This window comes from Equus asinus, chromosome X (assembly GCF_041296235.1).
Source record: "Equus asinus isolate D_3611 breed Donkey chromosome X, EquAss-T2T_v2, whole genome shotgun sequence".
NCBI classification, from domain to species: domain Eukaryota; kingdom Metazoa; phylum Chordata; class Mammalia; order Perissodactyla; family Equidae; genus Equus; species Equus asinus.
Window position 1 is genome coordinate 136,321,331 of NC_091820.1, and position 16,288 is coordinate 136,337,618.

General features: G+C 55.5%; 1 protein-coding gene across 2 annotated transcripts in view; it reads right to left on the reverse strand.

Moving 5' to 3' along the window:
- Positions 1–342: 342 nt before the first annotated feature.
- CD99L2 (CD99 molecule like 2) overlaps positions 343–16,288 on the reverse strand; it is a 114,883-nt gene continuing 98,937 nt past the window's right edge. The window contains exons 6-10 of one of the 2 annotated variants that reach the window (XM_044763905.2): positions 10,018–10,056; positions 9,443–9,562; positions 5,827–5,844; positions 4,292–4,357; positions 343–3,149 (exon numbers count right to left, since the gene is read on the reverse strand). In XM_044763905.2, coding sequence (XP_044619840.1) covers positions 3,088–3,149; positions 4,292–4,357; positions 5,827–5,844; positions 9,443–9,562; positions 10,018–10,056 — 305 coding nt within the window. In that variant the 3' untranslated portion in view covers positions 343–3,087. The remainder of the gene's footprint in view (positions 3,150–4,291; positions 4,358–5,826; positions 5,845–9,442; positions 9,563–10,017; positions 10,057–16,288) is intronic. The other variant, XM_044763906.2, reaches the window with a different exon arrangement.

Below are 16,288 nucleotides of genomic sequence, written 5' to 3' on the forward strand. Positions count from 1 at the left end.
ACACCCGCACATAATGAGTCTCTCCCAGGCACCGGCTTTCTCGGAAGAAGGGAAAACAGCGACGGGGGGGGGGGCGGGGGAGTTGGTCACGAGTTTGGAGCCCACCTCTGCCCCTCCCTGGTCCTGTCACTGCATCTCCAGGCCTTAGCTCCTTGTACCCGGATAAGAGCCATGCCCTGGAAGCCCCGACTCTAAGCCCTTCATCAAGAGGGTAAATGCAAGAACTCTAACCTTGTGAGAAGGACCTTTGGCGGGGGGAGGGGAGTGAGGTCGGCTCCACATCATAAGTTACTTTAAGAAAAAACCATTACTTGACAAAGGAAGTGCCTTCACACCGCAGAATGCAATGACCAGTCAGGTTCCATTTTGTTTAATACACACACGACAGTTCACAATTCACACTTACACAGAAGCGCGTCAAAAGTCCAGGGACTCTGAGGTGGGTCTCCATTTCTCCTTCCTCAGAGGGCTGGCACTGACCCCCAACTGAAGTGGCCAAGGCAGCGGGCTTGGCACTGCTCTGTGGGTCCCACACCAGGAGGGTGCCCTGCCCCACGCCTCCTCCCTGCCTGTGCTGAGTGGATCTTGTAGACACCCGCCCCCCTGCCCCCCAGTGAAGCTGATAGACACAGGAGAGTGTCAATGGGCCCTTCTAGGTCACTGGCATCACACCCCGTGGGACAGGCCCAGCTGGCCAAACACAACGCTCAGAGAGACCCACAGTTACCAGAGCCCCCAGGCTTCTGCAGGTGTCAGTCCCCTCCCCCCCCAGCCTCCTCCAAGAACTCCCCCGGGGGCTGAGTGCCCCACCTGGGGTGGCCAGTCCCTGGGAGCAGGCCTGGCTGCCAGGCTGGCCAAGGACCAGCAAACCAGGCCCCTCCGACCACAGGCAGGAGGACACGCAAACCAGGTCCCCCCAGACCCACAGGCAGGGCGCCAGGCAGCCGACTCGCCTGCACGGCGGCAGGGGCCTTGGGCTCCACCACCACACGGGCCTCACTGCAGAGCTGAGGGGCAGGGGCCCAGCCTCCCGGGGCAGAAGCCCGACAGCTCTAGGGCCCGCACCACACCTGGCCATGCCAAGGGACACATGGGCCACATCACTCTGCATCCTAGTCACCACCATGACTCTGATTTCTCTGTAAATGGCCAACCTTCCCAGTGGCAGGGAGAGAAGTATTTTAGCACACACAAGTGCTGCCTCCTGTTTCTTCCTTTAAAATGCCTTGGGCACCTTGGCGAGCCACCCCCCTAACACGACGAGCTGCTGAGCACTGCCCTGGTCCCTGCCCAACTCTCCATACTTAGGACACTGGCCCTCCCTGAACCCTGAGGTCACGAGACCTAGGTGGCAACAGGCCATGGGTGCAAAAAGTTTCCCCAGCTGCCTCCAGCCCAGCACCGGCCAAGGGGTGCAGCTCTCAGCCCTTGCCGTCCTCTGGAGGGACAAGCCTGGCAAAGCTGACAACCACCTGGCCCACAACGAGGGTGGGGCAGCGCTGGGAGCAGCAAACCTTGCATGCGGCGCCTCTCCTGCTCATTCATTCCCTTCCCCAGTGCTCCGCTGCCCCTGGCAGGCGCACAATCCTGTCCTGGACGAACCGCTGAGCAGGAGAAGGGGCATTTCAGGGCCCACGGGCACGCAGTGGGGATGGATCTAGAGGGCAGCCTTGAGAGAGGCTCTACGATGGATCACCGTCCCACAACGAGTATTTTAAAACGAACACGAGGCATGCATTACACGACCTGTGGGGTCTGTTCAGATTTCACTCATTTCCTTAAGAAGTCAGGGTTGCCTCATCCCAGCTCTGCGGACGTGAAGGAGCTAACGCACAGCTGGAACGTGGTGCCATCCATGCAGCGCAGAGGCACGTGAAGTTCTGTAAATGGGACCCTACGTCCCTGCTGACTTACATGATCCTTCCAGAAGTGCGTTTCTATGCTGGAAACTGATTACCCGTTGACGGTGGCTCTAGGCTCTAGCTCAGCCTCTGACAGCGGAGCTCCTAGGGGCAGGACCACGTGTGGGCCAAAGGGAACATTCCAGGAAGCCAGCTCTGCTCCAGCCCAAACCAGACAGTGTCAGGCCAGGCGACAGCCAGTCCCTGGGCTCTGGCCTTCACCCGAGTGAGCACGGCCCCCAAGTGCCCTTCATCAGGACAGGACAGGATAGGCAGGATCAGTGCAGACTGACCGAGTCAGTTGTATTTCATGAAACCAAGCAAACGTCCCTCCCCCTCCCCTGAAATACATTTTTAAGCAAACAAGCAGCATGCTTCAGGCTTCGATGCTCATTCTTGATGTCTGTAGCTTTTGCTACCAAAATAAGAACCGAAAACGGGGAGGGTGAGCACCTCCCTGCCCAGGATACAATCCCTTTGCAATGTGTAAGTGATTCCTAAAAGGCAACCCTGTCGTCAGCCTGGAGAAGGCGCCTGGTCCCCCCCCCGCCCCCCGTGCCATCAGGTAGCAACGAGGCCCGCCAGCCCCGCTCCCTGCTAGTCCAGCAGCAGGCTAACCTCTCAGGCACGTGCGCCTGCACTTACATAATGACAAGCCTCACTCCCCGCAGCGCAAAAGCTGGGACTGCAAAGAAGGACAGAAACAACCCCCCCCACCCGAGTGGTGTGTGTGTGTGTGTGGTTACCTGGCGCTCACTGGTTTGCTCCTTGCAGGGGCTCCAGGAGAACTGGGTGCTAGCTGGGCCCCCACTGACAGTCCTTTGAGGTCACAGCCAGGGGCTGCCTATTAGCAAGAACCCGCCACAGCGTGTCAGTGCCATGTGCAGCGGATCCCACAGCCCCGAGTCCAAGCTCTTGCCCCCTGAGCACAACTGTCCTCTTGGCCTCCCTCAGCTCGGTCCCCCTCCCCAGTTCACTAAGGCCTGGGGGCAGGCTGGCTTTGGGGAGTCGGTGACCCAGCGGCTGTGTCTTCAGAGCGCCTGCGGGGGGCGGGCACAGGAACCAGACTCACACACGCCCCGAGCTCATCCGGAAGACAGAACAGAAGCCAGCGAGGTGGAAGCAGCAGCGCAGCAGCTGTGGGTCCAAATGAAGGCAGGAGCTGGGTCACGAGCGGGGCAGGGCCTCAGAGCCGGGGCGGCTGCGGCGGTGGCTCTGCGGACTGCGTTTGCAGCGCGGAATACTTCACTAGGGAGAGAAGCGGCCGTGAGAAAGCTGCAGTTCCAGCCGCACGCAAGGTGCGGAGCCCAAGCGCCTCGGGGCCCCGCCTGTCCTGTCCAGGGGCTGGGGCAGCTCAGCCCCTCCCGGACAACCTCCACTCTGGCACCCACTGTCCCCACTCAGGGCAGGCCTGGGTCCTGGAGAGGCGGCGGAAGCGGACAGACCCTGGAAGCAGCTGGGCCTCCATTTCCTCCTCTGCAACAGGGGGATGCTCCTGGCGGGGTTGCTGGGGGATTGTTTTAAACAAAGCGCTCACCACACTCCCTGGCCCGTAGCAGACCTCACACAGTGGCAGCTAAGAGGCTTAACCATTACTGCAGTGAATGCCACCACAGAGTCGCTTTCCCATGCTGTAATGCGGGGTTCTCTAACTCACTCGGGGCAGCACTGCCAGATACTTGGCCTAAGCAACGGCCTGGAGCACCTTGTCCCCATCACACACCCACGGGCGGCCCCACTGCCAAGGCCTTCAGCTCCAGGCACAGCCCAGGGACCGTCAGCCTGTCTGCCCCACCCTGGCCGGGCCCGCCCCCTCCAGTGTTCTGGGGCCACAGGCTCTGTCTGCCTTGGGAGGGTGGCCCCTCCAGGCCAGCAGCCTGACCTGCCAATGAGTCGTGTACCCAGAAAGTGCTTGATGACCATGGAGGGCAGAGGCAGGGAGGGGCATGGACCCCAACACTGGAGGCTGTGTTTTAACCAAATTCCCTCTTGCCTTTGGCAATTTTCAAAATCCAAAGGTCACGGGTGGAGGTTCAGAGATTCCCCGCGGCCCTGTCAGCGTTCCGCCGATCCGGTCCAGTGTCCCTGACAGGGAGCAGCAGGGCCGGGGGCTGGGCCCAGGTGGGGCAAGAACAGAGGCTGAGCCACGGCCGTTCACAGAAGGCTCGACACGGCCCCAGACAGCCCCTGGGGCCCCGGTGTCATGAAGCTGGCGTCTGGCTGGTCGAGGCCAAGTGCAGGGACCCCTGGGCCCCTGCAGCTCCCCGCTCCAGCTGGAAACTAGAAACACACACCTCTGCGCTCCTCTGCTTCCCCAGCACCGCTCTGCGCAGGGCGGGGCCCAGTCCCAGGGGACCTTCAGCAAGGGACAGTGACCAAGAAGTCCTTACCTTGGGGCTCCTCACACACAACTGCTTCCAGGTTCTCCCCCTTCACATAGTCTGCATTGAGACCCTCTGCAAAGGGCAAAGGGCAGAGTTAGGGACTGACACAGAACCCAGGGGTCCCCAGTCATGATGGAGAACTCCTGACCGAGTCCTCCGTCACAGCGAAAAGGCACAGCTCCTGGGACGAGCTCCAGCCCTGCCCTCGGGGCCGCCTCAATGTCCTTATTTGGGTGAAGACTGGCTGGCTGGGCATGTGCTGCCCTGCCCAGGAGTTCTCATCATTGTCCTCAGAAATGAGGACGTGTGGCAAAGGCACCTGACACCCCATCCCCATAGGGCATGTGCCACCATGTGTGAGACTGTGGGCCAGACAGCAGCTCTGCCCAGCAGAGGGGATGCCTGATGGCAAGGCTCAGCACCACCCACGGGCCAGCCCAGGGGCCAGGGAGGCAGAGGCAGAGCCAAGCACCATGTGGGTGACGGATGGATGTGGGGCAGGGAGGGACAGATGGCAGGATGGGGCTCATGGCGGAGATGCCAGCACAGCCTCCTGCCAGTGTGCGGCCTTCCCAGCAACACCCGCGTGGAAAGGCCAACGGGCTCCTCCAGGCAGCGGGACCAAGTGCTGTCCCCGCCCAAGTGTGGAGGGCTCAGGACCCAGCAACAGCTGCTCTGGTCTAGTTAGTTATTTGGGCTTTCTCACCACCTATTTCCAGGAGGGACCTGGGGACTCTACAAACCATCCTCCGCATGCCAGCACTCAGGCCACGGACTGGCACCAGGCTCAACGCAAGGGCTGTCACTCAAGACCCGGAGTGACCCCACCCCTTAGCAACCCCACTCTATCCCTGGATAAGACGGGGACTGCAAAGCTTATCAGAGCCCAGAGCCCAGGACCTGTGGGAAAATTGGGCCACGGTTCTGACCGACCGAGCAGGCACCAGTGTAAGTCACTCCGCCACCCCAGGCTGCACTGCGGCTCCTCGCCTGGAGAAGCACACTGCGGGCCCTGGTGCTCACCGGGCTCAAGGTGGACACCAGATGGGCCCAGGAGAAATGCGGGTGTTGCTCACTGGCGGGTGTAGCCAGCCCCCATGTGGGGCAGGGCAGGTGGTGGAGTCGGTGGAAGCTGTTCCCAGCTGACAGGCAGGGGCTGGGAGAGGCACCCTGAGCCTGCCGGCCACCACCCAGCTGCCAACCTGGTATGTGTTGGACTGTCTCCTGCCCGTGGGCAGCCCTCTGGTTGCTCCTTGGGGATGACCGCCAGTAGGCATCTGAGTCCCAGACAGGGCCCCACCCCTACCGCACACAGCCTGGCGACAGAGGGTCTTGCAGGTGGCATCCTCGCACACGTATCAGAAAAAGCTGAAGATGGTTGTGGTTGCAGCCAAGTGGGTGAGGGTTGGGGAAGGGGCGGGGCGGGAGGGGCGGAGAGTGGCACGATGGATGGAGCAGCAGGTGGGGAGGGAGGGGCGGGCAATGAAGGGTTGAGGCCAAAGCAGAGGAGGAAAACCAGTGAAGTCAAAGCCGGTCGTTACCTTGACCTTCTGCTGCATCTGAAGGCAAGACACAAAGCTTAGGAGCCTGGAGCAAGAACTCAGCCCCTTGCAACAACCCCCCGGGGCACTCCACGAGCCACGCTGGCCTTGGCACAAAGGGCGGACACAGGGGAAGCAGAGGGTCCTCAAAGCCTGGGCCCCTATGGTGGCAGCAGAGGCCAGAAGCCCCTGAGGACCACGGTGGAGACTGGAGAGCGGTTTCTGCTCTGCCTCACCTGCCCTCCACACAGCGGTGGCCGAGGCCACTCTGGGCGGAAGGCGCAGGGATAGGAGGCCCCCACAGACATCCACGGGGCTCCTCCTGATTCCGGTCCGGCCGAGGTGCCAGGGACACAGCAGCGGATGAAGCAAACACAGTGCCCCTCGGAACTGCAGTCTGGAAGGTGCTGGGGGGCCATATCGCAGACAGGAAACCAAGAAGCCCAATCCCACCCCATGGCTCCACGCCAGGTCTGGGCGGGGGTGGGGGCTCTGCGGCAGCCGGACAGGCATCCAGTCCCCCCACAGGCTGGTGGGGCGCCGTGGCCCGAAGGATGAGAGCAGCTAGGTGAGAGGACGCTAGAGAGAACAGGGCACACTCAGGGAAGTGAGTATGGCTGCGGACAAAGGCTTCTGGGGACCCGGGCGGGACTGGGCTGCGGTGGGGAGGGGAAGGGATGTGGCTGAAGCCAAACCATGAAGGGCTTGGAACGCCAAGCTCAGGGGCTGGGCTGGGACCCGGAGAGAAGGGGCAGCATGGGAGGTGCAGGCTGAGCTGCCCCTGTGTATTTTATTTTGTTTTATTTTTTTGAGGAAGATTAGCCCTGAGCTAACATCTGCTGTCAATCCTCCTCTTTTTGCTGAGGAACACTGGCCCTGAGCTAATATCCGTGCCCATCTTCCTCTGCTTTATGTGTGGGACGCCCACCGCAGCATGGTGTGCCAAGCGGTGCCACGTCCGCACCCGGGATCCGAACCGATGAGCCCCAGGCTGCCGAAGCGGAACATGTGCACTTACCCGCTGTGCCACCAGGCCAGCCCCCACCCCTGTGCATTTTAAATATGTCCCTCTAGCTGCTCAGAGCAGGGAGAAGTACGGGGGAGACTGGGTGGGCAGGAGGTTGATGGAATCATCCAGATGGAGGACATGGCGACCTGGCCCTGGACAGGCAGAGGCCTCGGCGGCGGTTGGGGAGATGTGTGGCCCCAAGATCAGGGAGCCCACTGGTGTGAGGTGGGGGATGGGAGGCTCCTGGAGCACTGGTGGAATTTGTGACGGGAGGCCACGGGGACAGGAGTGGAGACAGCTTACAAATTCCAGAGAGAAGGTTGGTAGCACAGGGGCTGGGTACAGAAGCAACCGAGGCCTTTTTCAAATTCGGGGGACTCTCCACACTCGGTTCCTTCTGCGTCAACGTGGGGTGACAACAGTGCTTATACGAGTGTGTCCAGGTAAAGGACTCAGGACAGTGTGGCTTTAAAAATGACAATGACATCCTTGACAGACTGAGGGGAAAGAATGAGGCGGGGGGGCAGGGAGGGTGACGGTCACAGGAGAGAGAGGGATTGAGGGACAGAGGAAGATTCCCCAGTCTGAGGGGGCCCTGGGGCCAAGGCCCCGGGTGGAGGGACCCTGTACCCAGGGCCGGCGGGGGTGGTGTGAAATCTGTGTAAGGAGGGGAGCCCGCCCTCAGACTGAGCTGGGCATGGGGGGAGCCCGAGAACCTTCTGGGAGCCACCATCGGCCCCACAAGCACACTCGCCGTCCTGGCTGGGACCTCCCCCGCCAGCAGGCCCACTCCCCGCTGCCCGGCCGAGCCAGGCCCTCACCTCGAAGCTGCCCCCCAGAAAGAGAGAGATCCCGTGCATGTCCTCCAGCCCTGTTGCCAGAGCACTGTTGGCTGTCATTGACAGCCCTCTTTTTGGTTTCTTCTCTCCCAAATATCCTATAAATTGTTCATCTCCATCTACCTCCGCCTTCATGTCCTCACACTCTATTTGGCTTTGCCTGCTAATCCAATTTGCAAAACCTCACACCTGTTTGTTTTAGGAAACAAGTGTGAAAATATCGTATTCTCATTTCGCCTGAGCAGCCCCAGGGAGGCACAGATACAACCTGATGGCTACCTCGGGGTCTGGAAATCCCCCCCTATGGACCAGCACCCCTTCTGGGCCACGGCTCCCCGCCTGGAGTCAGTGCCCCAGCAACGCTCCGAGCCTCGGCTTCCTCGTCTACACACTGAGCGGCCTGGCGCACCTGCCCCGTGGGGCTATGGCAGCTCTCGGGGCGGCGACCCCAAGGCACAGGCGGTGTCAGGCGGGCGTTCTTGCTGTAACTAGGGGCCCGGCTTTGATAGTTTCTCTTTCAAAGCTGCCCCTTGGCACAGGGGCCATCTCGGCCAGCTGTGCAGCAGCCACAGATCTGACAGCATCTCACTGTTAGGGTAATGAGCTGTACAGGTGTAAATGGTGGCCCCTAAAAGATGTGTCCATGTCCTCATCCCTGGAACCTGTGGATGTGACCTTATTTGGGAAAAAGGTCTTTGCAGATGTGATCGAATTAAGGCTCTCAAGATGAGATCATCCTGGATTTAGGGTGGGTCCCAAATCCAACGACAAGGGTCCTTATACGAAACAGAAGAGGAGAGACACAGACACAGAGTGAGGACACAGGCAGAGACTGGAGTGATGTAGCCACAAGCCAAGGGACACCTGGGGTCATTGGAAGCTGGAGGAGGCAAGGAAAGACCCTCTCCTACAGTCTCCAGAAGGAATCAACCCTGCGGACCTCCTGATCTTAGACTGCGGGCCCCAGAACTGGGAGAGGATCAATTTCTGTTGTTTTAAGCCACTCAGTTTCTTTGCTTTTGAGCCGACACAAGGAAATGCTCTAAGGACAGTCCAGCCTCCATTCTGTATTCCTTCTGACTCTTCCCTCTTCATACCACTCTAGAGCCAAGCTTCTGGATCCATGGTAGGACGATACGATCTCAAGCTGGGCGACCACATACAGTTGTGCAGGTTACACACCGAGATGTGAACAGTGCCCCTGGAGTACTGCTGGATCCAAGGGCAGCAGGCTCCAAGGATCTCAAAGACCCGGCAGGCAGCACTGTTGGGCAAGCCAGCGCTCTTATCATCTGGCAACGCCCCCGTCAGATCCCAAGAGGTCGCTGCCTGGGTGCCTCTGCTCTAACCCCCATGAGCCAGAAAAGTATACAAGAGATGGAATCATGAACTGCTTTAAAGGAGCAGGAACGTCGAGGAAGAATCCAGTGTGGTTTGTGCCCTCCCCCTTACACGCTGGATTTGTAAAGATAGGTTGCTTTCGTTTTAGGCTATAGCTGGGAGTCTGTAAGTTGTGGGTAAATTGAATACAAATGGCATCCTGGCTCAGGGCAACCCCCCCCCCGTGTCAGGGATCCCTGTGGGGCGCTGCTGAGAGAGAACAAGACGACCACACTTGTTGGTTTTATAGGCACAGTCCACCTCGCCCCGGGAAGTGGGCACGCATTTCTGCCCCTTGCCCATTTGTCCTGTGCAGGAGTGGGGGGACGAAACCGCTCCGGACACAGCCACAGCCACAGCCACAGTGGCTGAGTGCGCATGCACTTACGCTGGATGCTGAAGCAGAACTTCTTCTGCTGGTAGGAGATGTAGCTGGAGACGGCGCCGATCAGGGCCATGGCCAGCGCGCTGGCCACTCCGGCGATGGTGCCTGTTTCTGCTGACATTCCTGAGCAAAAGAGAGGGTGCGAGAGATGAGGAGAGGGGGAGGCAGACCAGCAGCACCATGAGGACCGGTTCGGGCACCCAGCTTCGTCAAATGCCCCCAACCCCCCAGTGCGTGCGAGAGGGCTGTGCTACTTGGATCTAAGGTGTTCAAATGACACGGTGCCCTCTCAGATGAGCCAAGTGCTTCTCCTTTTCCATAAGGATTTCACTTTGAGAAGCTTGAAGGGAGGATATGGAAATGGTGCAGTCCCTCTTTAACTGAGGGTCTCAGGCCAGCGAGCTTCACATGGGGCCACCTCGCTGGGGATCCAGGTTTTCACTTTTAATTCCTGTAAATGACTGCAGCCCTCCGCTGTCGGCCTCGTGGTTCTCTACTGCCAACACTCGGGAAGGTTGGGGAGGCCAGCACTATGTCTCCTCGTGGTTTCCAACAGAAACCTCGGGACTCAAACCCACCAGATGCAGGGTCGTCGTTGCTGCCATAGGGGTCATCACCTGGAAAAAGCACAAAAGCATTTAGTGTCCGTTGTGACCCCATGACCACCCAGCTCGGGGGCAGGAGGGACAGCCCCTTCCTGATTCACTGACCCTTTGGATCCCACCTCTGCCACAGGCCCTAGCCTGGAAATACCCTGGGGGCTTTGAGCGGACTGTAGCAAGCCCTGCTTCCCTATGCCTGTCACCTGCAAAGCCCAGGCTGCCAGGTGGAACTTTCTATTTTCAAAGTGATAGCAACTGTGCACTGGTCGTTTGTCTTATCCCGGCTCTTCACGCCCAGCACTCCACAGACGTGCCCGCAGTCCTGGGCCGGTGGGAGCGGCTCGCCAAGAAGGACTTGCCGCCAGGGGGTGGAGCTAGGCCCCTGCCAGGTGAGCCTGACTCCGAATGACAGCGCTACGTGTCCCACGTATCTACCGTCTCCCGTATGAAGTATTTATCCTTTATCTGCTTATGCAAACACGCTTCCATAAAACTGTTGAAAAAAGGATGAAAGACCAGCATAAAAACAATTCCCAATCCCACCACCCAGAGAGGTTTACAGTTAATATTTCCCTTCACTTTCCTCCTGTGTCTAGTGCTTTCCATGCTCTTCTTCTAATCCAGATGTTTCTGTTCATGTAACTTAGGTACACATACATGCTACAGGATTAAGAGACAACGAAGAGTCTTAAGGACTTCTGGATCTAGCCTGGCACACAATTTGAGTGGTTCTGGGAACATAAACAAATGCAGGCTGACAAGGCCTTATCCAGTCTTTTGAAATTCAAAAGGCTCTGAAATGTCACAGAGATGGAGAGCAGAGGAGCGGCTGACAGGGGTAAGGAGGGTGGAGAGGGAGGGGCCGGCTGTGATGAGACAAGGAACACAGGTGGGGTCCTCGTGGGGATGGAACTGCTCTTCACCTCGACTGTGGCGGGGGTCGGACAATCTATCCCTGCGGGGGCAGTTCACAGCAGACACACGTACACACATGCACACATGCATGCAACACTTCCCCAGACTGCAGCTCCCTGACAAGCAACTGGTGCCATTTCAGGACAGTACTCAGCCTTGAGCACTCCCTCCGTGTGGCCCTCTCCTCAGGGCACAATGCCCGTTGCTGAGGAGAGACGGTGTTCCCAGAGCGCAGAGTTCTTAGGAGAAAGCGTCTGGGGACGCTGAGGGCAATGAACTCTGGCAGCTCCTTCACAGTCAAAGAGGCTGTGGGAGCGCGGGTTCAGATGGATACAAATGTGCCCTTCTGCTGGGGGGTTTGTAAGGGGGGAGGTTGTGGGTGTGGGGGCCAGGCGGCAAATGGGACTCTGTACATCCTGCTCAATCTTGCTGTGAAGCTAAAACTGCTTTAAAACATAGTCTATTTTAAGAAAAGAGTCGTGGGGGAGGGGGATGAGTTAGTTATGCTCCCACCTGGGGCTGAATCCCTGCAATAAACGCATTTCATAAAAATCCCTGAGTGGACATGAACGGTTACTACAGAACAGGGAGCACCGACATTTAAAAACCCAACCAGTGCTGCTGGAGAAAGGAGGCCAGGCGGCACCCTGGGCGCCACCACATCAGCAGCGGGGTCCCTGGGAGCACTTGGAGTCCGACTGTGTTGGAGGCGGCCACTGTCAAGGCTAGGGGCAAGTCCCCTCACAGGCGCCCTCTGCTGGCGTGTTCATGTCACTAGAGTTCTAGTTAAACTGGAACTGAATCAACTAGATCCGTGAGCAGCCTCACCGACTCTTTCTCATTCGAGGTGGAACGAAGCTCGTTCCCGTCTCTTTCCTCATCAATACTTGGTCACAAGGATTCCCAGCAACCTCAGCCCCACATTCTGTATGACCTGGAGCTGCAAGGGTGTTCTGTGAAGTGTAAACAGGATGGCCCCCTGCCTACTGTCCTCTCAGGCCCGCAGAGAGAAAGTCTTGCCCTCCCCCAGGCCGTCAAAAAGATGCAGAAGCTCAATACTCCAGGAATTCCTCGCTATTTGACCATCGGTGACGCATGGGAGCATCATCCTAAGAAGAGGACAAAAAATTGTTGTTCATCCTCAAAAAAAAGTGCTCCCATTCTGTGGGCAACTCATGGCTCAGATGGGCACGTGAGCTGAAAATATCGTGAGGCTAAAGAATAATTGGAAGATAAAACTGAAAAGCCAGTCATTCTAGATCCTTCTGTCCCTTCTGGTTGCATAAACCTGGACTGAAGTCAGCCACACAGGTCTGCCGGTGGAAGCAGCCAAGCCAGTGTAACAGCTTTCTTCCCCCTTTGGCTACCGAGCTCTGGTCACTTCCTGTGAGCACAGGCTCAACCCGGTTCCTTTACAAAACGCATGCCATGCAAAAGACAGCACTGGGGCAGCCAATGAGCCACTGGGCACAAAATCAACCTATGCAATCCAATACTGTCCACGGAAGGAAGTGCACAATAACAGAAAACGGAGCAAGTCATAAAAGCATTAGAAGAGAACAACATTTATATCGTCTTGGGGTGAGGCATGACTTTCCAAGCATGACCCTAAGGCCAGAAACCCCGAATGGAAAAGACCCCATCAAAATAAAAACTTCAGTCTGAACAGCACAGCAACAAAAGAAAAAAAATGGATAAAGTGGACTTCATCAAAATTAAAACCTTTTGTTCTTCAAAGGACATCATTAAAAAAGTAAAAAGACAACCCACAGAATGGGAGGAAACATTTGCAAATTGTGTATCTGACAAGGGACTAGTATTGAGAAAATATAAAGAACTTCTGCCACTCAATAAGAAAAAGGCAAATAATTCAATTTTTAAATGGACATAGGACATGAATAGACACTTCTCTAAAGAGATATACCAATGGCCAACAAGCACATGAAAAGACGCTCAACATCATTAGTCACTAGGCAAATGCGAACCAAACCCACAATGAGATCCCACTCCACGCGCATTAGGATGGCTAGAATCCAAAAAAGGTAAACAAGCGTTGGTGAGGATGTGAAGAAATTGGGCTTAATAATCCCTAATATGAAAGGAGCTCTTACAAGTCAACAGGAAAGATGCAGACTAGAAAAGTGGCCCATGGGCGCGAAGAGGCAATTCATGTAGCACATTAAGAGTGTCAAGTAAGACAGAGCTGAAAAGTGTTTCACCCCTCTTAGAGCCAAAGAAACGTAAATTTAAACAGGGTAGGTATTGCACTGATCCAATCTGCCAAGATCACAAAACTATACAAGGCAGCTGCAGCGAGGGTCCGTGCACACGGCCCGTGTGCTTCCGGGTGTGGGCATGGAAGCTGGCGCTACGACCTTCATGCAGCGCCATTTGGCAGGACACTTGAAGAGTTACCTCTTTAAAACTTTACACCGCCTGTGACCCAGCAATTCAGGTTCTAGGAATTTATCTGACAAACCATTAAGGTTTTGTATACTTGGCTATGACGACGTTCACCACAGCACTGCGTCTAGCAGTAAAAACTGGAAGAGAAAAACCTCTCGGTACAAAAATAGGTACTGGCTAAATAAATCACGGAGTAGAATGTTATGTGGTCATTGACGTGATATTTGAGGGTACTCTTTAATGAGAGAGAAACACATTCAGGGTATAATTGAATAAAAAGGTAGCATGATCCCATTTTCATAAAAATCAACACACAGATTTCCAAATGTGCACTCCTGCACTGAAAGCGTATTGCAAGCACAGACTCCGAAGCCTTCCTGATGAGCCTCCCTAGATGGGGAAACAAGTATTTTTTCATATCATTTCTAAAAAATACTGAAAATATGCAAGCCCCATGCAAATCTACCCACCCCTATTTTCCACCAGTGGAGAGCCAGCTCGAAGAGGCTATTTCACAGGTCACTGGCAGGATCTTCGTTCCCGAGGACACCATGTTTCATATCCCCACCTGCCTTCTAAGGTCACAATTATGTCATATAGCACTGAGACTGGAGGAGGCACTACTGCACTAGAAATTCCCCCATACGGCTATCTCCTACTGCAATTTGCTCTGAGTGTACAAACCTATACACGCAGCCAGCTATTCGGAATGCCCAGCTCGAGGGACCGCTGTCGTGGCAATCGCAACTGCCATAGCTATAGGGCTGGGCACTGGAGCTATGGGGGCCCCTGAAACCATATGGCCTGCCATAGCTATAGTAACCGCTGTAGCAATAGCAAGCCCCATAGCTATGGGACCCCCAGAGCTGTAGCGCCCACCACAGCTGTGAGGACTCCTATAGCTATAGCAACCACTGAAGAACAGGAGGCTTTACCTCAGTGAGGAAGTCATAAACAAGCCCCGTTGTCAAGAGAAGTGTTATATCCTCAACATCGTCAAGTACAAACGACAACAATGCACACACACATGTCCACGCCCAGCAGGTTCGAGTCCCACACAGCCACAAACCTGGGAGGAGGGATGCAACGCACGTATTTGCCCTTCTCTGGCAATAGCGCAACCCTGGGCTCGCAGCGAGTGCCTGACACGTGACTTGCCACGGGCATGGAGAGTCACGTAACACTGGGAAGATTCTATCTAGAACTGCTAGGGGGATGTTCAAGTATTTAAGGACTTTTGTAAGTATTCTAGACTTCCAACAGCCACAACTAGGACTTCTGGATTTTTAAAAATCTTTCATTATAAAAAAAAGTGGCAGCATAAATGCAAAAGAAAAAATTTTAAAGATGAATAAACAAAGAGGGGAAAAGGCTTTCTTTAAATGACACATGGTAACGAAGTCAAATGGAACTGAAACAATTGGCCAGAATATGGCTGCCTAGGCTAACCAATGGGGATGCCATTCCTCACCATTCCAGAAAGTCTCTATGTCCTGGGGCCCCTCCACATCCACCTCAGGGATGAGACGCTCAACCTCTAGATAACATGACAGGACACAGAGCCCTGAACCCTGTCTGCCTTTGCCATGCTCCCAAGAGACCAGAAGTTATCTCAGAGAAAATCCCTGTGTTCACGCTGCACTCCTGAGTAGGGGGGAGGGAAGGGGGGTGCGCACATGCACATGTGTGTGTCGGGAGCAGGGGCTCTGAGGGAGCAAGTGGGTCTCTTCACATCCTAGAACACTAGAACCAGAGAGCAGTTCCTTACATCTGAAACATCCTATTTCTTCACACTGTGAGAGCAGAAAAAATATGGAAATAGGTCCAAAGAAGTAGTTAGAGAGCCATATAGATGAAACATCTAGAAAAGGCTGTTCAGAGGGAATCAGGGCTGTCTTGGGGCAAATCCCTAACTTTTCAGCTCCTGATGGAAGGCCACCAGTTGGCCCACTGTGCCCACAACTGGGCAGACCACCTGTGGCACTCGGTGGTCACCAAGCAGCCAGTGGATGTCTGGTGGGTCTTAGGCAACATTTCTAGGGTAAGCCCTTCCACTTAAGCACCTTTGCCATAATTATGTTCTCATTGAGACCCAATTCCCTGTTACATGAGATTAACTTATGGCTTATAAGGGATCATGAGAGGGTCCAGACACTTTGAGACAGTGATTGTAAATACAGTAAAAATGCAAGAGAAATGTTTTCTTCAAGGACCCAGTAGGGAGAATGGATGAACAAAATGTGGTCCATCCATACAACAGAATGTTCTTCAGCCTGAGAAAGGAAGGAAATTCTGACACAGGTGATAACATGGACGGACCTCGAAGACATTGTGCTAAGTGAAAAAAGCCAGACACAAAAGGACAAATCCTGCATGGTTCCACTTATATGAAGTACTTGAAGTAGTCAAATTCAGAGAGACAGAGTAGAACAGTGGCCATTAGGGACTGCAGGGAGGGGAGAATGGGGTGAAATTGCTTAACGGGGACAGAGTTTCAGTTTGGAAAAGTTCTATAGATGGAAGACAGTGATGATCGCACAATATAGTGAATGTATTTTAATGCCACTGAATTGCACACTTAAAAATGGTTAAAATGGGAGTGACATCAGCAACATGGCAGAGTGAGCAGTTTTTTTTGTTTCTCCCCCTTCGAATCTACAACTAATTGGGCATTCATCGGTCAACAAAGGCTATCCACACAGCATCTCAGGACGCCTGAGAGACCCATGCTGCTATACATTGGAAGGTGGATGGACTTCCCCCCAGGAGAAGGTGGAAATAGGTGAAAACTCTCTGACCCCCGACCCCTGGACAGCCTAGTACCTGCAAGCGACTTTCTTCCAGCAGACACGCTCACAGCATCGCCACGCACCAAGGGCAGGTGTGTGCATGTGCTGATGGAATGACAGTGGAAACAGGTGACTAC